Source organism: Apis laboriosa, unplaced genomic scaffold (genome assembly GCF_014066325.1).
Source record: "Apis laboriosa isolate Shangri-la unplaced genomic scaffold, ASM1406632v1 scaffold122_cov146, whole genome shotgun sequence".
Taxonomy (NCBI): Eukaryota; Metazoa; Arthropoda; class Insecta; order Hymenoptera; family Apidae; genus Apis; species Apis laboriosa.
Window position 1 is genome coordinate 2,013,580 of NW_025221084.1, and position 23,088 is coordinate 2,036,667.

At 30.7% G+C, this 23,088-nt stretch overlaps 1 protein-coding gene across 4 annotated transcripts in view; it reads right to left on the bottom strand.

Moving 5' to 3' along the window:
- Window positions 1–12,958: 12,958 nt before the first annotated feature.
- Window positions 12,959–23,088, bottom strand: part of LOC122720288 (angiogenic factor with G patch and FHA domains 1) — a 33,099-nt gene continuing 22,969 nt past the window's right edge. For all 4 annotated transcript variants that reach the window (XM_043946896.1, XM_043946893.1, XM_043946894.1 and 1 more), the window contains exon 9: window positions 12,959–13,553. In XM_043946896.1, the coding sequence (XP_043802831.1) occupies window positions 13,404–13,553 (150 nt within the window). In that variant the 3' untranslated portion in view covers window positions 12,959–13,403. The remainder of the gene's footprint in view (window positions 13,554–23,088) is intronic.

Below are 23,088 nucleotides of genomic sequence, written 5' to 3' on the forward strand. Positions count from 1 at the left end.
CACTTTTATGAAGAGAAAAAACTACATTATTTTTTTCCTATTACTCAAACATACATATATACGAACAATAAATTTTAAAATGAATATTAACTTTATCATTAATTTTCATACTCGAAAAAAAAAAAAAAAAGAAATGCACTTGTATCAATTTTCCATCGAATTCGTTAAACACGTATCCTCATTTTCATAAAAATTCGAAACAATTCTGACTCTGTCGAGCTGTCGATGGGCGACAAGGCGGAAAAATCAACTACTGCCCCGCAGTACAGGAGAAAGAGAAAGAGAAAGAGAAAGAAAAAAAAGAAGAAAAAGAGAAAGAAATAAGCGCGAGTTGTGATTGCGATTTGTGGAAAGTCAAAGCATCCGGAAGCATCCCTTGCGTACGTCCCTGAATGGTTAGGGGCGCTTTCTTCTCGTCGTTGGCAGGAGGACCTTGACTGATTTCACGAGTAGGCGCGCATCTGCACGTACCACGAAACCTTTCGAGGGGAGAATTTACGAGAGGGAGAAAAGGACAGGTATGCCACAAGAGGGAAGGAAAGGAAAGAGAGGGGAGAAAGTGATTGAGCGAGTGCTGTTGCCATGCAATTTGAGTACCTGCTACGAACGTGTACGCAGGTGACTTCACGAACTCACTCTTTTTATTCCTCTTCCTTTCTGTTCCCCCTCTCCCTCTTTCCCTTTCGCTCGTGTTGTATATTTTCTCTCTCTCTGTCTATCTTTCTCTCTCTCTCTCTCTCTCTTCCTTCCTCCCTCTGTCTCTCTATCTCTCTTTCTCTCTCTTCCTCTCCCTTCTTTTCTTTTATTTTTTTTCCTTTTCTTTCTTTCTGGTCGTTCCCTTTTTCCTTAGAAACCCCTTCATTGCTTCGTACAAAGCTATGGTTACACACTGGTCACTCGGCAGAGGTCCGCATCAGCCACGCTTTCCGATCGAGACGGTGGAAAGTATCATTGGACGAATCGTAACTTTCAGGAGTCAGAAATGGAAAAAAATCGTTTCGAGATTTTGAACGAATTAATCGATTTTGCCATTGATAAAATTTTCTAATTCCTAATTGTTATTGATTATTTTATTTATTAATGATTATATAACTTTTAAATTATTCCCTAATTCAAAATATATTGTAGTATAAATTGTAATCTTGCAATAAGATGCTACAATAATTCTATTTATTAACTATTTATATTTTTTCTTCTGATCATAAAATTTTCCATAAAATAACTCCAAAGCGAGATGCAAAGGAAAAAATAAGAAATATAAAATTTCAAAATTATAAAAATCCAATATTTGCTTGAAATGAAACGCTAGGGCAACTAAATCCTCCGAAATCTAGATCCAAAAATCAACTATCCTTAAATCAATCATCATAGCAGCATAGAGCGACAAAAGCGACAGTGATCAAAACTCGGAGAGAGCGACTCCTCCACGAGCTATGCAAAAGTAAACGGGAGAAAATGGGGAAAAATTTTGCGACGAAAGAACGGGGAACAGAATGCGGACAAGGTAAGATTCCTCGAAACCGATGATTTCTATTTGAACTGAGAGATCGCGGCGTCGAGACGGTCGCCCCCGTGACTCACTCCCGGGCCCCGTCCTCGACGAGATCCCCGGAATCGTCGTCGGTCGCTCTCTCACTCAATCTCTCCTCCCTCCCCCTTTGCCCCCCCGTGCCCGTGGTTGCGTAGTGCCATTTTTATAAGGCTCATAAAGTCCGCGAACGGCCATCGAAACATAGTTTCGTGGCGTCCACTCGAGCGGTGCCCCGCGGGTAGACGCTATTAGCTCCGGGTGCCCACCGGTATAAAATTGACTTTTTATCGCGGCGGGCACGAGAGCAAGAGGAACGGCGGACGAGGGTGGGAGAAAGAGGGAAGGAGGGTGCGGAGAGCGCGGATCAGAGGGAGAGAAAGAAGGTGAAGGAGGAGAGGGAGAAGGAGGGAGAGAAGGGGTGGTGGAGAAGAGGGAACCGTCTGAAAATTAGTCAGCGACGTTTTCGAAGATTCCTGAGACGTCCTGTCCGCAGTGTCCGTTTTTTTTTTCTTCTCTCTCTCTCTCTCTCTCTCTCTCTCTCTCTCTCTCTCTCTCTCTCTCTCTCTCTCTGCTTTCAAACCTCGGGGGACCGAAATACCATTCTATCCCGTGGATGCACAGATACGAGTGCCTTTCACTTCTTCCTTCTGTATGCGTGACTAAGTTTCTCTTTTTGCCTCCCCCCTTTCTACGTTTCTCACCCCACCACCTTGGCCCTCGTGTTTTTCCACCTCTTTATTTCCCGTTTTCTTCTCGTCGTAGTTGTTCCTTAGCCGTTTTTTATACACGCTCCGTCGCGGATCCACGGGACTTCTTGCCCCGTGAACTACCGCCGTTGTAAGGGGGAGCGCCAAGGGCTCTATCAAGCGTATCGCTTCCTCTTGGCGGATGTGTAATTCTTCGTTGGGGGGATTCGAAGGGATTCTGAGTGTTCACGTTAACGATCACGGTGAACGATTTTTACGTGACCATCGGCGGCCATTTTTTTTTTTTGATTTGATTTCGTTAAATTTAATTTATAATTTTTAACCCTGATGATTATAATTATAATTTAATGGTTTTCTTTTATTTGTTTGCTATTAAATATGTTGGTGGAGTACTTGGGATCGATAACTTGTCACTTGCAAAATTTTATTAATATTTTATTGATTTGATTGGATAATTGTACAGTTATCTATTAAATCTACACGAAAATCGTTTTCTTCAATTTTATAGAAAAGTTCTAGCGCGATGAAAAAATTTACAATCGTTTATTAAAAATCATTTCTTTTAGGAGTGAAAAAATCTAAAAAGAATTTTGATATATTTTAGAATATTATATATTTTTGATAGAAAAAATTTTTCTTAAAACAGTTACAAATGAGAAACTCTGCAATATTTTTTTTTTTTTTTTTAATATCTATTCATTATAAATCTATGAATTTTAAAACAGATTTAAAGGTTCATCGCACAGGAATTATAAAAACATTTTTCTCTGTAAGAAGATAAATTATTATTAACTTTTTACGTGATGCTCGGTATTTATTTTTTAGTACTTTGTACGCACTAATAATTATACAGTCTATTCTGCACGCTTGTTACGCGAATGTCACGCAAGATGCTTAGAGTATTTTATAAAGTATTCCGTTTTTTCTACCGAAGTATTCGAGGGCACGTCTAAAAAAGAGTAAAATATACAAGATTTTCTGCTTTACGTCGCGAAATTGCTCTTATGCGCTTCTCGACCAAGTACTCCAGACTTAAGTTTACCTGACAGTGCTCTCTAGAGAGTTTAGGGTCTCAAAACGTATATTTTAGAGAACTTCTAGTGGGAGAATACTAAACTTGCGACAGTAAGATGGAATACTCCTCGAAAAACATCTTCTTAAATTCACGTTTAATCTTTTCGTACGTTTTGCAAACAAGTAATATAAAATAAAATAAAATCGAACATTTTACGAATGAATGATTAATCAGAAGATAAACTCGTGGTGCAAAAATGATATCGATGCAATAAGATTAGTTGATAAATGATAAAATGGTCAATTCGTATTCGTCATCATCAATACGATTCGAGAAATATCGTATTTTTTTCGTGGTTGAATAATTTGGTTCTCGGTTTATTTTCAAAGAAATTTACGACATCGTATTTTGGAAGTGCTAATTGATGGCTATGTAAACCTGAAGATTAAAAAAAAAACGACGAAGCGTAAAAATGATTGGTCCAAATTTATTTTTACTATTTTATGTTGATATTGATTATAATCATGATTTATATTTATCAAATAAAGTTTTATTATTAGAAAGAATTAGTAATATTAAATATCAAAACGTTTCTTAAAAATTGTTAATAAAAATACTTGAAATGAAAACCGTCTAAAAATTATTCTTAAATTAATATCAAATGCATATCAATAATATTGATTGTAATTTTCATAAATTACTCCAAAAATTACTTCATTTTCTCAGTTCTCAAAGTAATTTATTTATTTATACATTATCAAATATTATTAGATAATAGAATACTTTTTAAAATTATAGACAAAGCTTGAATTTTTCTAATAATTATTTCTAATAATAATTATTTATTTTAAATTTATACATTTTCAAATAATTTTTCAGAATTTTTAATAAATGTAGAAGATAATATAATTAGAAATTTCAATAACTCGATTGTAATTGATTTGTACATGACGAAGTACAAATGTTACACTAACTTTTTACAATTATTGAAAACGTTATCACGATTTACAATTTCGCAAGAATGTCAAAAGACCACACGAATTTCGTTCGACAGACTAGAATTACGTTTCAATTTTTCCACTTGAAAATGAATAAGCGGTAACACGGTTTAATTCGCATTATCCTAGGAGATATGGTATTATCAGGCACCCAATAATATCCCCGCATATACTGTACACTCTCACAAATTATGGTATTGCGTTGGAAATTATCCTCGAAGGATATGGCGTTTAATCATTATCTAGAGCAGAATAAATCATTCGTCTTGCAATAATACTTTATTCGAGGTTAATGAAAAAAAGAAATCCGATGCATAATGATCAGATGTTACGTAATACGTTTAAAATAAAGGTATATATCTGTCAACATGTACCTCGTACTTTTCGATAATTGAAAAATTATCGGTTACGCGTTACTAATAATTTTATAAAATATAACCATCCCGAAGGAATATTACGTCAATTCATGAAAATAACTATTTGCCTTTGCATTCTATTTTAAAATATTTTTAAAATCTCTTAACATTTCTTAGAAATAAAAAGATTGTTATTAAAAATAATTTCATTAATTATATAATTATACATAGTTTCCTAATTATATGATAAAATAAATCTAATTAAAAATTTATCTAATGGAATTTATTAATATTATATAATATAATATAATATAATCATTTTATACATTAAAGAATTTTATTCAATTAACAATAGTGTTTTTATTTCATTGATAGAATGAATCAGATTCAGTCTAATCATTTTTGCAACGATTACCAAATAATTATATTTTATTTTACAGTAGTTAGAAATTCTCTATATTTAAATTTGTTAAAAAACTTTATTCTTTCTTTAAATGTAAAAAAAGAAAAATATTATTTGCTCGAAAATTAACTAGGACATTGAAGAAAATAGATTTTTGAAATAAATAAGTAGAAATAAACGATTCTTTTAACTTTTAAAATTAAAATATTCGTTACATAAAAAGAAATAATATTTTAAAAATATATTTTTTAATTTTAAAAAAATTAAAATCTTTTCACTATAGAATTTTTTAATAATAAAAACAAAAAAGAGAAGAAGAAAAAGTTCCTGAAGAGATTAACATCAACTTTTATTATTTTTCGAATAATTATAAATAATAAATAATTATTAACATTATTACATATCGAAGTAAAATTTACTCAATGGTTACTCGAGAGAACATCCTTGACAATATATATCTCAAAAACATATTTATATATATATATATGTAAGCTGCCTTCCCCTAAATACCTTCAATAAAAAAAAAAAATCTTCAATATTTCCACGATCTCGCGTTAAACTTTACTTACTCCAAAAATCAAGCAACAGATCCACGACTGAATCAAATTTCGGCTTCATTCCCGCAAATGGAAGCCTGGATAAATCGATACGAGGATCGTGAGATTTTAACCTCGCGTGAACACACCTCGCTTTAAAAACCCTGCCGATACTCGGAACACACGGAAGCGCGATGAGTTCGGCGAAAAGTGCGGCTGTTGCCTCGACGAGCAACACGAGCTGCGCGCGAGCCATCAACTTATCAAGATGCCGTATCGAGCGGCTGATGGATATACGCGGCCGATGCGTACGCACGGTTATTACCGCAGATTTGTGGGCCTGTGTGCACCTCGTAAATTCCCGCGAGCTTCCACGGAAAAGATCGTAAGCGGCGAGGGGTAGGGCCGAGGCGACAGGTTTCGCGCGAACCCGATTAATACACACGTACGCCGTGGATCCACGAATGAATCATGAGCTGTGAGTAACCAGCTAGGCTTCTGTTCGGCATGTGCTTTTGCCTCGCGATTAAATTGAAATGTTTCTTCCGTTCTTGAAATCCGTGAAAATGTAATACCGTGCAACAGTTGCGTTTCGATTTAGAGGACGGGAACTAGAGCGAGGGGAAGTCTCGGCAAGTGGAAAGAGGTTATGTCGTGGATCGAGGAGTACCATTTGTAACGCTAATTTGACGCGAGATCGCTCGTTCCTTTGGATCTTGCTCACCGTGTTATAAGTGGATTAGAGATTTGTCGTTTGGAATTGGTACTTTGGAATTCGGTATTTTGGACTGGTTATTAAAATTGGCTATAAAGTATATGTATAGAGTTTGGCGAATTCTTTTGTTGAAGGATTGAATCGAGAATTTTTTAGGTTAAGAAATATTGAAGAAGCATCGTTTATTATGATATTATTATATTATATGTTAGATTTTTTTTTTGGATTCGAAACTTTTTTAATATTAGAGAATATTTGTCTTGATAAAGTATATACAAATTATTAAATTTATTAAATTTATATTTAAAAATTCAAGAAATATTGATTAAATTTATTATAAATAAAGATATTGTTAATGTCGTATGATTATTTTCCTTTTTTTAATTTCTTTCTTTTTCCTGAAGTTTGAAAATGTTCTTTTAATGATAAAAAAGAATCGAAAAATAATAAAAGACACTTAAATGTATTTCAACAAAGTTTTAAGTTTTAACGAAACACCCTATGTATACTTGACTCTTGTTTTCCTCTTTTCCTGCGGTTATTTGGTTATTCTCGTTGCTGTTCCGCGGTTACACAGTGTTTGAAGTTCATCAGATTTGCAATGTTGGGATTAATTGGCGGGTTTTAACTGATTTCTTAACTAAACAATCACGATGCATGTTTTAACTTTGATAAAATATGAACTAATTAAGATTTTATGTCAGTATAATCAACACATACTAAGGGGTGTTCCTTCAGAAATCACTTTTGAATTTATAATAACATAATTAGCTACATTTGAAATTTATATACGGCGGTAGTTCACGTTTAAGATATATCTTAAAACAAAATATCTACTAATCTAATAAAATTCTATAATTTAAAGTATAATCATCGAAATAATTTCACGATACTTAAGACACCTTCCATTTCTAATAAAAAATTTGATATTTTCTTTAAATCATTTCTTTAACTAATAAGTAATTTTATTAATTATCATTACATTTATTTCAATTTATGAAAAAATATCATATCAACGTCTTAAGACTTTCGAACAAGAATATGTAAATAATTAAAAATATAATATTCTATATTTTTTATTACTTTCAAATTGAATATATTAAATTTTTTTTTTTTAATATCCATAAAACTCGATTTCTTGTTCTCGTTGTTGTCACAATTAATTATCTCGATAACTTTAAATTCACAACATATCCTATTCATATTTATAAATCATTAATGATCAGAAAACCGGAAAAGAAGAATGTATATTCTGTGTGACCAGAAGAAATATGATCAAATACAATTTCTCAAAATATCTTCCTTAGAAACTCCATTTCATGAAACAGTTAGTGTTTATTATGTCGATGCATTTAATTATCACGATCTTTTGCTTTCATTCGAAGAAACTCGATCTCTTAATTATAATTCTCTTTCATTATCGGAATTCTAATTAAACGAATAAAAAGCTAACTTATAGGATAAACGGTCCAGTTACCGTGCCTTCTCTCAGTTGCCAGACAATCAATTAATTTTCAAAAAAAATTAAAAATACATGAAATAATTAAATTGCTATATTTTTAAGATGAAATAAATCTTATTTATCTGTATAAATCATTGAAATAATCTTTTTTCAAGATATAATAAAAATATTCGTTGTTGAAACTATTGTTCTACGAAATATAATAATTCATCTACTTTTATTATAAAAGATGCTGAAATATGATATTTAATTAGAAAAAAAGAAATAAAGATTTCACGATATAAAAAATTATGAGTGCTAGAAATAGATAAGTAAAATAATAATTTATTATTAAGAATTTACTAAATACAGCAAAGATTTTGTTTTAATTAAAAAAAAAAATCTAAAAAATACAATGAACATAGAAAAATAATTAATTAATTCTCTACAAATCTTGAAAAATATCTTCATATTATTTAAAAACTTTCAAATTGTCACTAAATATTTATTAAATGGATCATTTATACTTACTATTTTCAATGTTCATATTAAGATATTTAAAAATTTTAAAGAATTTTAATTTAAAAACCAAAATCTATAATATTAATGCTAATACTAATTACTACTAATATGTAAGAAAGACGTAAGAAAATAATATTCGATTATGTAAATACATCTATCTTGTGAATTAAAATGTAATCATTTTTATGGCTTGTCAATCACTATTATGAACTGAATTAGTTCTACTTTAGACCTCTGTAAATAGGGAAAGAATCGATTGATTGGATTTGCTGAATCAGTTGAACCAAGACTTGACTTCGGACCTTTCTTCAACGAACGACTGTTCTAACCAATTAAGCTATCCAGGCCATCGATAATTCCTTTCACCCCTAACGTTAGAAAAATGCCACTATCTTCCATTTTTCCCCTATAAAAACCGACCATTATCGAGAATTTAAAGAAAAAATGAAACGATCAATCATTTAGATATAAGCGTGAAAATCATTTTTTAAAATTACAGAAACAGAGAGAATCGATTGATTAGATTTGTCGAAGCAGGACACGAGCAGAGACCTTTCATCGTCCAATGATCGATCTAACCAATTGAGCTATCCAGGCCAGCAATGAATTCTTCCTCGCTAATTGTCAGTCTAACGATCGAACCGACCACGGCCTACATCTGTAAATTATTTAAACACCCAACTGAAGGGCTATTAACCCCTTGAGGTTATATATCGAGTCAACCTCTTCTAAATGAATTGGTAGATCCTCTCTAGTTTCAATTTGCTTAGAACATCTGCTTTTGTTGGAAAATTTCGTTTAGCATACGAGAAAATGAGACGAAACACCTAATACGTCTTATATTATATTGATAAAAATAATAAAGGGAGAAAAATTAAAGACTATAAGAAGATTATAAGAATTTTAAATGTTTTAATGATGATGAATAAAAATTTTCATCTTTCTATAATGATAATTTAAAAAAATCTAATTAGTAAACACAGATAGATTATTATTTATTATTTAAGTTATAAATATATCATGAAATGAAATTCTTTGAGCTTTAAATTATTAAAAGAGTACGAAATAAAGAGAAAAGCCACATTTTTATACAGAAACAGATTTATTTTTCTGTACAATGATTCAAATCAATATATATTATATTTTAGAATTTATGAAATTTTTCATTTTTTTAATTTTAACAGATTAACTCTTTACTTCTATGTTTAATACAAGAACATAGATTTTATTCTAGTAAATAGTTTGTTTGAACAATGGTTTTATTTCAGAAAATTTTATGTTTTGCATTTGGAATATTTCAATTGTAACATTATCATTATATTTTATATTTTATTATAAGTTATTTATATTAAATAATTATGGACCACATACAATTAAAAATGCTCCCTTTTAGTGATCAGATCAGATTAGATTACGTGAAAAATAAAAAATCAATAACAATGAATTTATCAAGTTTTTCGCAGATGTTCAAATGCATGAATAGTCACTTTGTAACTCGTTTAATCTCATGACAGAATCACGTGGTTCATTTCAGAGTGAATAAACATATGAAAACGCGCAGAAAAGCACGATTAGAGAGGAAGAGATTCTTGGAAATAAAATGGAAACTTCGCCATTGGTGAAATATGCCTGTCATACATTCACTAGAGTAATCTAAAGTGGATAAATAATCTGGAGAAACATGCTTGCGCGCAAGATGTAACACGCACTTTCACGTGCTCTATTAATTCTCACCTAATCCGAATGTCTGATCTTCTGCATCGATAACGGAGTGTTCTACGTCTTCGTTTGAACTTATTTAACAAAAAGAACGAAGAACACGAGTTGTGTCGGGTTCGATAATTAAAGAGACTAATTCGTTTCTTCGCTTGTCAGCTCCGTGTTCCCCGCCACTTATCTTCGTATTTTACGACGACAACTTTGTTCATGGTTAAATCCATTTACGAGCGTTTTCTGTGAAAATGGATGCAAGATGGCGTTGCATTCGTTAACTTCAAATAAGACGATGACTGTGTTGAAAATACGATTAGAATGCTGGTATATTTGTATCAATTGAATGAAGGGTGAAGAATAAATAACTAAATATAGAGAGGAGTGGATATTATCAAGATTAAATTTTTACTCAATTAATTATACTTTGTAACTTTTGTTGGAATTTTTGCCACCCTTTTGAATATTGTGCAAAGATATTAATTGTAATAAAAATCGATTATACTTGATTTCTTGATAAAATATATAAAAGAATAATATCCTCTTGGTTCATCTTTTTAATTATGTCATATAAAAAATATTATTTTAACAATCAAAAGTAGAAAAATAGATTTATCATGGGTATCTAAATAATGTCATTCAGATATTTAATAAATAGTATTAATTAAGTAATAATTAGTATTAATTTTTGTAATAAAAATTTCTTGGTATATATAATTGAAAATAATATTGAAGTATTAATTTATTAATCATCGATATTGAATAAACACAAATCGCTGTAAAAAGTATTTCTCTCAAATGTAGTTGTTATATTAATAAAAGCTGACATAACAATAACATCATAAAGTGATCAAAATGAACGGCACACAAAATGCATGACGTCTTATTGTCTTCTTAAGAGAATTGTAGTCTCGTCGTCCCATGAATCTTCCTGTGAACTTCCCTCATCTTTAGGCAATAATTCAACTTTAAATTACCAGTTATGTGCGAATTCTACGTATTTCTCATTCTCATCAAGTACAATCAACTGGAAAAACAAACTAAATAGAGAAACGATTTTAATAAACAATCTATGCAAAGATTAAAAATTTTGCATAATATTGAATTTTTAATATTAACTTATAATAATTCGTAAAATTAACGAATCAAATATTCCTTATGCTATAAAATATAATTTAATTCGTCAGTTGATTTCTTTTTGTAATAACTTAAACTATTATTATTGCAAGTAATATATATTATATTTGTTATTTATTGAAATAATTAATTTACTCTTCTTTTCACGATATGTAATAGACTTGAAATCATTCCCCATGACTTTACACGAATTCACATCACTTACTTTAAGAAATATATGAATTTTTACCCATAACATCTGTTATTTATTTTTGCACAAAAAATGAAATCGAATTTAAGTAGAAAATTGGTTTCAAATTAAATCAACGTTCGATTAATAAAAATGAATGAAATGGTATTCGTGGAGACCGCAAAACGTTCCACGTTAAATCATCCAGAAAAGTTAATAGACCGATCAGACAACGTCATAGCGAGAATCATCGTCCGGTTCGCGACCGGTTCGAAATCGTGACAAACGTCTTGGCCACACGGCGTCGTAAAAATAATGAAGATCGAGGATCGGTGGAAGCAGTTTATTATGAAAACCGCACGATGTGCCGAAGGAGTTAAGGGCTTGGCCTAAACTTACGGCTCGGCTCGGTACACTTGCGCCGAGGTCTTTGCACCGTGAAGTTTGCTTTATAAATATCGCCGGTGCACCGGAGTGTCCAGAGAAACGAACCGTATCTTGGGATGAAATGAACAGTCTAAGCCTTTCTTTGCTTCAATTGCAACGAATCCGTACGTGTTTTCGATCCGGGATTCTATTATTTTATTTATACGTGTATCTTCCTCTCGTTACATCCTTTCCTTTGTGGTGATATTAACTGTTTAATGATGATAGGAAATAGCATCTTTCATGATGATTCATTGAAAAGATTCGCACTTCACACGATGATACAGACATTCTAGAAAAAGGTTTTTGTAAATTAAAATATTTATAAAGTAGTAAAAATAATTGAGAACACGTGTGTAAAAATTAGAAATATATACAGAATAATGTATATTAGAGTTTCTTGTATCTGAAATAAATATTTAATTTAATATTTGTATTATAATTTGTATAGTTTTTATCTTTGCATTTAATACGAGATTTGATTGAAGATGTAGAAACAACAAATTGACAATATTATAATATATATACCTTTTTTTTTCTTCACTTAAGCAAAACTTTTATAGAAATTTATATTTTCCAGAAATTATTTTTCAACAATGATATCTGTAATTCCTCATAATATTTTCTTTTTTGTAGAAACATAATATATATAATATATTTCATCTTCATGAAAAACTTTAACTAAATTCTTTACATACAACTTTTTAAGGTTTTAAGGAAATTAATAATATTTTTGTTACAATATGTAAATTTCAAAAGATTTTATCATCTTTTTAACAAATATAAATCTTATAATCTTAATCGAATAATAATATCCAATAGTATATTAAGATTTCGTGTGATTAATAATCAAGTTGATATTATAATTACGCATTGATATGATAAATTATTTTAAATTATCTTCAGACAATGTTTTATTTGAATTAATTCATTCAAGTAACATTAAATTAAAATAATTAATAATTTTTTTATCTATTATAATCATTTGTTGTCGACTTATTATTATTAATTTATTAATAGTAAGAATTGGAATTTAAACACATATATAATTAAATGAATAATTATAAACTCATACAGTTGGATACAAAATTATTCGATAGTCAGTTTTTAACTTTGCATTTTTCTATTTTATTTTTAAACAATTAAAGTTCTACTTTAAGATAAAATAACAAATATTTCTCAAAAAGAGAAATAGATTTCGAGTTATTTTTTTCCCATTTCAATTTTTCATAAAATACATTAAACATTAAATAAAAACCGAATACTTTTGTCCTCAACTGTACAACAAAAAATATATACAATAATAACATATTTTTTATTGCAGAAATATTCACAATTCACACAAGAAAGAAAATTATGGATACATCAAAACTTCATTTGTAATAAAGATGGACAATACAATTTTTCGCAATTATTTTTTCTTTTTTTTCTTCTTCCTCTTCTTTACAATCATTTCGCTCGAATTTCTATGCATTTCTCTTTCTATGTACAATTTACGATCAATATAAAAAAATTCAACTACTTTAAACAAAGACGTATGTATGATACAATATTTCTTCCGTTTAAAATCTAATAATAGGGATTAACATTTTTTGCAAAAAAAAAAAAAAAAAAATTCTCATCTCTGGTGTCAGGATAATAGGATTTTTACGGTTGAACGTAATTGTCTTCGCTTACCAAGTGGCAAGAGAATGAAAAAGCGCGTGCAATGCAAATCGAGCGTTTTTCACGGTGCAATTATTTCGCATGGTCGGATATTTCTTTGTAACGTTGTTGAGTCTTTCGCCATAACGCCTGCTTCTTTTCCGTCGTAGAATCTAGCTCGATTGTAGGAAATTCGCTGGTCGCGCCGAGACCGGTTTTGCTCGGATTATTCGTCAAAGATACCTGCAAGCAGAGCATAAATGAATACATGATAAGAGGATTTTTCTTCCCACGTAGTGCTTTACATAAACGCGTTCTTATTTCTTTTTTTTTTTTTTTATCCTTTCTTATTCATTCCATTTAATTATAATAAACGGGTATGTAACGATTAGAGGGATTTTTCTTAAATGTAAAAGATACGAGGAGGAAAGACAGGTTTTGTATAAAAATGTATGATGTATTCGTTAAATTTTTTACGAAATGAGTGTTTTATGAAATGATAGATAAAGAATAGAGATATTATTTATTTAGTGAGAGACTGAAAATTTGTATGCATATTATATTATAAGAAAATTATTGTGTATGTAGAGAATAATAAATTATGCTTGAAATAATTCATTTTTTAACAGGACATTACTTTGAAATCGATTCTCGTAATTCAATATTTTTTTCATATTTTGAATACTTGACTTGGAAATATTTTTCGCAATAAGATAATATAGCATTAAAGTTTTATAATTTAAGAATTTATTTTATTACTCTCGTACCACTAGAGGTTATATTTTAAAGAAATCCAAAAAATTGAAACTGCAAACCATTCATAATTTTCACTGTGATATGATTTATATACTTATTTAGAATTGTATCTATCTATCTTCTGTGAAAAGAATGTACATTTTAGAATGAAAAGCTAGAAGAGAAAAAAAATATATAATATCTTTTATATTAGAATAATAAAATAAGTTTCTATATTTATTTCTATGAAATATTTCTAGATTAATTTTAAATTTTCATAAATCAAATATATTACATAATATATTTGATGGATTTTTTATAAAATTGAAGAGAGATAGAAAAAATTATAACTATTTTATTTTTGTTAAAAAATTCTAAGATATCTTAATTATTCGAAAGTGGAAAGAATTAGATAAATATTAATAGATATTAATTTCACAATTTCAAAATAATAATGAGAATGTGAAAAATGCTAAAAATGCTATAAATTATCAATATAAAAAAATATATACGTTTAAAATTCATAATTTATATCAAGGTATGTAATAGCAAGATATTTATATCAAGTTACATACTATGCTATTAAAAATGAAAGAAATCATAGATTTATCTTATGATTTATAAATAAGTAGCGTTTCATTCATGCATTTCATTTTCACCTACAATTTACAATGAAATAATATCCTGAAATAAAATTACAAATCTATAAAATACTGATAAAAAATTTAGGGATGGAATTTTCTAATCAATTTAATATTTCAATAAATTATTATAAATTTTGTTATTTTTATCTAAAATTATCATCTCATAGTTTCAACTTTAATAAAAACGAATATAAAGTAAACTCTCTTCTCCCCTAAACCTCCATCTTTGATCAAATTATAATACTCAATTCTATTTTTTAAATACGATTACTCACTACTGATTGTTCCTGTGCTAATTCTATTTTTTTCTTTTTTTTAAACCATGCTCAACCCATATCGAAACGAATATAAAGAAAAAAACGAAATCAAAGAACGGAAAAGGCGAAAGATTATTCGGCGTCGGCTCTTATCGAGGAAGGGTTATTTTAAGTTTTGAGTCGCAACCACTGGGCAGAATACCCTCTCTCGACGCGTATTTGGGGCAAGTGGACTCCCCTGTCTGGCTTGTAAATGAGGCCCTATCTAGCTTCGTCGACACTTGACTTACTTGGTTGAAAGGAAAAGAGACGAAAACGAAAGAATGGGAAGAGCATAAAAAGGAAACACGAGGAAAGGATTCCGGCCGGGAGCACGAAAACAACGTCCGATCTGGCTGCAGATAAAAATATCTAAGAATTTCCATCTCTCCGGTGGAGAGACGAATGAAACGAATGATAATAAAATTGACAAATAAGATGCAAGGAATAAAACTGAAATATGAAATTTTAAATATGAATAAAAGAAAAGTGAAATTTTTATTGTGTGTATATATATATATATATATATGGAAATGAAATTTATTTATTAATAAAATTTTTCGTGGTATATATCACTTTCTTTCGGGATAAATTAATTTCTGCATTAAACATGTAAATTGATGGGATACCCTTTTTTTATTTCAAATATTTTTAAATTATGAAGAATATGTATATATATATTTATAATTTTGAAGAAATTATATAAGAATAATTAACTAAAAAGATGGAAAAGGAAAATTTTTTTAATATTATCCTGTTCATAAATAATAATATTTTTAATTTTCTTTAAAATATCGTTGAATTAATTTATACTCCGTGTATAAATAAATTAAATAAATCAATCATTAAATAATTAAAAGTTATAAAATCGAAAGTGTATAATATAAAGTAGAATTTATTGCAATAAACTTTAATCGCCATAAATTGCAAGGAATCTCAGAAAAATTATCTATCTATTAAATAAGAACATTCAATTTGAAAAGATGAAAAATTTTGTTACAACGAATTTAATATTATCAACAGTTTACAAGTAAACTTTTTAAAAATCGTTGAATTAATTTATATCGTATCTGTAAGTTATTTAAAGAATAAATTTAAAGATAAGTAATTAAAAATTACGAAATCGAAGATGCACAATACAAGAGGATAGAATTTATCGCCATAAATCTTAACTGGTATGAATTACAAGGAATCTCAGTCGTTTTACAGACAGTCAAGCGCCTCGGAAAATCTCGAGATGCATTTCATAAGGTTTCTTTGCCCACTTGTTGTATCTTAAAAGAACCTCGTTTATAAGTTTGAAGCAGCTGCAAAATGCAATACAGGCGAATGGTTTACAGGCTTTAACGGAGTCGAGTGTTCTTACTTTCGCCTACGTGGAATTCGCCAAGCAGCAGAAATAACTCATTAAGGAAACGGTAAACTAAGGAATGATGAAATATAATAATTAACACGGTTTTGATAAGTATTGGGTCGCTGTATTTTAATTTTTAAGAATTTTCTTGCCGTGAAATTGTCGTTTTAATCGTCCCGCTCAATTTTTCTAAATTGCCCATACAGAATTAATTTACAATCGGTGTAAAAGATTCATAAAGTCGAGCATACTTTTGAACATAACTTGCTACATTATTATATCATTATAAATTATGTATAAATACCTGTGTGAACAAGTTTTGATAAATTTCTATAAATCTTTCAAATCATAAAAATTCCATATTGCATTCCTAAGTAATAATTAATATAGTTTATAATTTATAGCACTTGATTATTTGATTTTTTTTTTTAATACTATATTAGAAACAAAATGTTAAAATATCACAAGTGTGATATAATGAACATAAAAAATTCTGATAATATCCTATAAATATCTTATTATTTATATATTATTAACAAACAAGAATTTTATAAAGAAAAAAATCATCCATTTTACAAATTATATTTTAACATATTCATCTATTTTAATTTATTAAAGAGAAAAAAGCAAAAGTAATCAAGATCTATAATATCATCTTGTACTTCATATATTTCATCATCATGAATTCTAAAGCATTTGAAATGAATGTCTTTAAGTTCTCTAAAAAGACAAAGTATTAAATACGATTATTCTCAAAAGTATCAAATAAGAATAAAGCAATAAAAAAAGTATTTCCAGTATATTGAAATATAACATAAACGTTAATAAATAAAATATTTTTGACCTAGTATAAAAAGTATATTCTTTAAATATTCAGAAGAAAAAACAAATGAAATTTTACATAACACTATTTACAATAAAAATTTTCATTTGATTTGAAAAAGTATTCATTCGACACGTTTAAAAACATTTATTATATTTCATTTACAAGCAAATCCGATGTAAAATTTCTTTATTAAATAATTTTATCATTTTTCTTTCACGTTTATCATTTCTTTTTGCAAATTTTATTTCCTCAACATAAACAGTTACAGTTTCTATTAAAAATTTATTATTCTATACGTATTTTTCCATTTTCTTTTTTCTAATTTATACCGGTAGTTCCAATAACCATTGATCATCTGAACAATCACACAATCCAATTAAACAGCCCTCATCAGCTGGAATCACGTCCTCGCGATCAGCCCATCCGCGATCCCTCGAGGAGGCGTGTAGAAGGAGAAAAGAAGAGAGGGTAGAGAAATTGGAAAAGAGGGTGCAGAGAGTGGCGTCGAAGGAAAGACGAGAACAGATCATAATCGGGCGACAGACACGTTATCGTGCGCGTAAAATGAGCGCTCGTTACTCGATTGACGATTTCGCGAGACGTTCAGGAGCAAAACGGCTCGACTCGAGTTTCGCTTTCTCGCTCGACGATGATGGTGATGATGCATCCGTCTGGCCTGTCTAGACTACTTTTATATATATATATATTATAACTCGGCGCTCGCTCGTCCGTTCTCTCGTTACTTGCAAAAAAGACGAACAAATCACAACTCTTTCCTCTCTTTTCGTCCGTCTATCTCCTCGGCCAATAGAATTCTCGCGAATTTTACCTGATTTATGTCACGAACATGATTAATCTTTCTTTCCCGGACGAAATGTTATCTCGGAATTAGTTTTTCTGTTGGCTCATCGCCTGATGAATTTTGAACGGTTACCTAACATTTATGTAACGACGTGTCATCAAGTATCTCGATAGTCCCCGTAACATAATTTTCCGACATTGGCTTCCGATTCTTTTCAATTCAGTTTGAAAAATTATCCTCTTCGATATGATAGCGTTAGTCATAATGTTGATCATTCTTGTTGCAACAATGGTATAACTCGAAAATTAGTATAGGAACATTACATTAAAATTTTCAATTTGAAATTCATAATTTATTTATATGAATGGAAATTTATTTATATGATTCTAAGTAAGATTGTTTTTTTTCTATTTCAATAAAATTTGTAATTTTGAATTATATCATTGTTTCGGGTTATGAAATCGTCTAAAAAAGCACTAATTTAATATTATTAAAAAAAATAATTCCTTTAAAAATATTAACCTTTCTATCAATTTCTAAAATTATCGACATAACTTTTGATTTCTCTTAATAATAAAGTTCTAAAGTTGAAGTGGTACTATATAAAATAATAGCAAATGTATTGTAACTAAATTTCAAAATTGTTTAACTTTAAGAAAACGATAGATAATTCAAATTAATATCGTACAAATTAAAAATAAAAAAAGAATTGTTACCGATCTCTCCACGAGATAAAAAGACACGAAAAACCTCCAATTGCCTTTGATTTCTTAAAGAGACAGCAAATACACAGGCCATCGACCGTCGAAGTCTAAACTTACCAACTGCTCACGATGGACAGATGGTCGAGACAATGATACCCGGATTACTTATTAAAAACGGATTAAAAGTGTCTGTAGAACGATCGAGCATCACGACACGTTTTCTTATATACGATGCAGACAGACATAAATCGGTGGCTGAACCGAGAACCAGCCTCGTAATATAACCCATAGACGGCCAAGTGAACCGAACGACGTTCGATCATTGAATTATTTCCATCGTGTTCGATCGATCGTCTCTCGAATGTCGCGACCCAGATATCATACTTACTTTATGAGAAAACTCTTTGCTTTATGAATCCAGGTTTAACTCGAGGATCGAGGAGGCATTAGCCATCAGATTTTTAAATAATAATTCGATGAGGATTCTAACTGGATAATAATTAAACGTAGATTGGAAATTTATTTTTCGACAGTTTTAAATTTTCTAAAGATTATACGACGCGAGATAGATAAATATGTTAATATGATAAAATCTTATTCCATGATTAAAGTGGAACATTGATTTCCTCCCTTAACGAAAAGAAATCAATTATTTTAATCGAAATTTCCACTATAATTAATAAGTTATTTATAAATATATCTTTTTCATCTATCTGTCAATTTATTTATCGAGATAAAATTTTTCATTTTCGAAATTTTAATCTTTCTAATTGTCAATATTAAATTCTTCCCTTATTAAATAAAATTATACTTATATACACTTTGTTACGAAATATACGAATATCTGAAATTAATTTTTTATCAATTTTATTAAGCGCCTTGTTGTAACACATATTATTTAAATATATGCAACATCATTAAATAATCTCATTTATAACTTCAATGTCAACGATGAAGAGAATAATATATACTTCGAAAATAAAGAACGAACAATAAAACTAGGAAATTCATAACGAGGAAACGCGAAAACGATGCACGATGTCAAAGCGAGAGCTAAAAATAGATGGAAAATAGACAAATAGGTCAATTGGATAAATGACAAGCAGAGGCAATATACCGTGATTACCAATTAGAAGATATATAAATCGTATGCAACATCTACAATCCTACCTATTATTATCCACGCGCTATATCTTTACTGCATCCCATCATTTCATTTCATTTCATTTCCAACTTTCCCTCAAAATAATTCATCCATCCAATTACTTTATAAATCTTTCCTCTCTTCCTAATACGCGAATTTTATCGTATATCAAGAACAATATAATACAATCGTCCAACAAAAAAAAAAAAAAAAAAGAAAGCATCTTCCAAATCTCCATTCTCTCCATTTCCCTCCAAAACAAATTTCACTCGGCCGATTATAATCGGGAGGGAGGTTTCCGTGTAGGCAAGGAAGAAGCCAGGCCGCCCAACGGCGGCAATACGCGGTCAGAATCAACGATTTCCGAGAGAAAGGAGACATCTCGGCCGGAATCGAGGCGCAGCGTGGTGCATGTGCACCACCTTTGAACTTTCAGCCGACCGGGTCGGGGAGGGGAGGGGGTCGAGGAGGAAGGAAATTCCGTGGGCAGAGAGAGCCAGACACCGACAACGCTCGTTCGTTCGTTCGTTCGTTCGTTCGTTCCGTTGCAAGTCGGAGAGGCATCCACAGATAAAACGGTGGCGGTGGTACAATAACATATTGAGAATTCGCGGGCCCCGCCGACGGTAGGTGGTAGGGTGCCAGACGGTCTGTGCCAGTTCGAAAGTTTGTCCCGGTTTACCCGTCTGGCATACCGGGAAGCGAGACGCGGACGCACGTGCACCGCACCTTGACAGGTTGAATATGGGCTCTACGGAGCGCGGAGACAGCATATTGGGTTCGAAACTTTGCTCGTTTACAACGTCGCCACTATGTCTGCCAGAGGCGGCGGTGGCGGTGGTGGCGGAGGAGGCGGCGCTCTCTGTGTTACCTGTAGAAATAAACGTCGCCCCCGCTCTCTCTCTCTCTCTCTCTCTCTCTCTCTCTCTCTCTCTCTCTCTCTCTCTCTGTTCCATCACGCTTTTCCTTCGACTGCTTTCAACCTCTGTCGAAGCTCTCTTTTCTTTTCCTCCACCACAGCCTCTGTGTAACGCGCTCGGATGTCGAAGTGGGTGACAACGGCGAAAATTGAATGAACGAGGCGCGTTTCGATCTGTGACAGAGGGGGTGGGGGAGAGTCGTGATTATTTTTTCGCTCTTTTCAGAATTGGTTTTAGCGAATGGAAAAATAATAATATGAATGAGATATGTGGATCTGATTGGATCTATTCTCCTCTATATAGCGATATTGTTGGAATAGAGATTTATTTATAGTTTGGATTAAATTATTTCAATTTATATTTGATTTAAAATTTAATGCATTCCGTATTTTTATATATTTTACGATAAAAATTATCTTATTGGGAAATTTCGACGTATTAGATATCGAATTGTTAATTTCGAAATGTTGTTTTGAAGATTGTGTAATAATATTCAACAAAAAAAGATAGTTTTTCCAAATTATTATTCAAATTAATGCAAATTATCACGAATCATTCGATCGAAGTAATGCACTTAATTAAATTAATAAATTTGACAAGCTTATAATAAGTCGTTCTTTTTTTATTTTACAAAAAAGATAAAATATAAGAGCATATAATAAAAATAATAGACAAGCGATTACAAAGATAAATTATCTCGATAAAATGATCGCGTTTTTCGTCATTTTAAGTGAAAATTTCATCTCGTCAAAAATAATTCCCTCTATAATTATTCGAAGAGGGCGGTCTCCCTACAAAAGAAATAAGAAAACACCCTCTCCAAGTAGTAGATCGAATTAAAAGCGACGCTGATCGTGAAGCGTGCACTGAAATAACTTAAGGCAGCAAGAGCGGAAGCCGTGTACTCGGAAAATGTGGGCCAATTACTTTCGGTCAACGTTTTCCCTGGCAAATACTCGAAAGCGAGTCCAAAATGAAACGGCAGGAACTCCACGGATCCTCCACTCTTGGAGGAACGTTCTTGCGCAGCCATCGGAGCCAACGATCTCTTGGTCGCTGAGCCGCGGCATGTTTGCACAGAATTAATTAGTGTTTGGTCGTCTATAGACTCTGGACTTGCTAGACTAAACTAGATAAACTAAGGTGCAGGTACCTTCGTCCTCGTCACCACCGCCAGTTCTCGTCGCGCTTCAACTTCTTCGTCTACGTGTATACGTGAGAATTCACTGGAAACACACCGATCCATGCTTCTGGGTTAAGACTCGTTTAAACGATGTAATTACTCGCTGATATTTTTTTGGATAATTATTAATTAGAAATTTTAAAGGTTTGTACAACAATCGTATACCGTATAAATTCTTAATGGAGTTCTAATTAAACTCAGATATATAGTAAGAATTAATTTAATTAATTTAATTGTATAATATCGTAAAATATTTTATATTATTGTGTAAATAAAATAATGCTAAATTAAAAATCAAATTTTCATATCGATGTACCAATTATTGCCGTGCATTAAAAAATATGAAACAATTAACGTAACAGAATAAATCAGGCCAGACAGAGGTTTCGTTTGTGAAACGAGGTAACAGATCGTTGCCAGTCGCTTGTTCATTCATATGTCTCGTTCGCAGAATGCATACGCATGCATGTGCATCCGTCCTAGACAAGCATATAGACAAATGGGCAGACGTAGTCTTACATGCAGCATTCAGACGCTTGCACATATACACTTTGGCGGCTTTATGGAGGGCAGACACAGAGATGCCGCACATCCTGACCAAACTCGACGCGATATTACTGCAATGTCCTGCTTTATTATCTTTCAGCTTCTTTCCTCTTCATATACTTCATTACATTCTTCTTTCTTTTTTTTCTTTTTTTTTTTTTTTTNNNTTTTTTTTTTTTTTTTTTACATCCGTTTTTTACATTTCGTCACGGTGCATTTCGCGTTATACTTATTTTGCCTTTTCCTTCCTTTATATTATAATGAAGACAAGACGACGAAAGAAGAAGAATAGAAATTTCTTAATATTTATTCGAAATTATTTATTACAAGATTAAATGGTAAAATTATATTAATAAATACAGACGAGATGAATATGATTCTTGCGACTAGTAGATTCAGACATCAATGGCCGGCCAATTTCCTATCACTATATATATATTTATTCACTTTTTTTAATTATTTTTTTTTATCACTTCTAATTTCATTCAATGTAAATTATTTGATTTTTTTTATTAAATAAAAATATTAAATTAAATCACTTTCTAAAATTATTTTAATCAAAATATAATTGTTTCCTTATTTTTAAACTACTATATTGACATTCTTATTTCACATTTCTTCTTC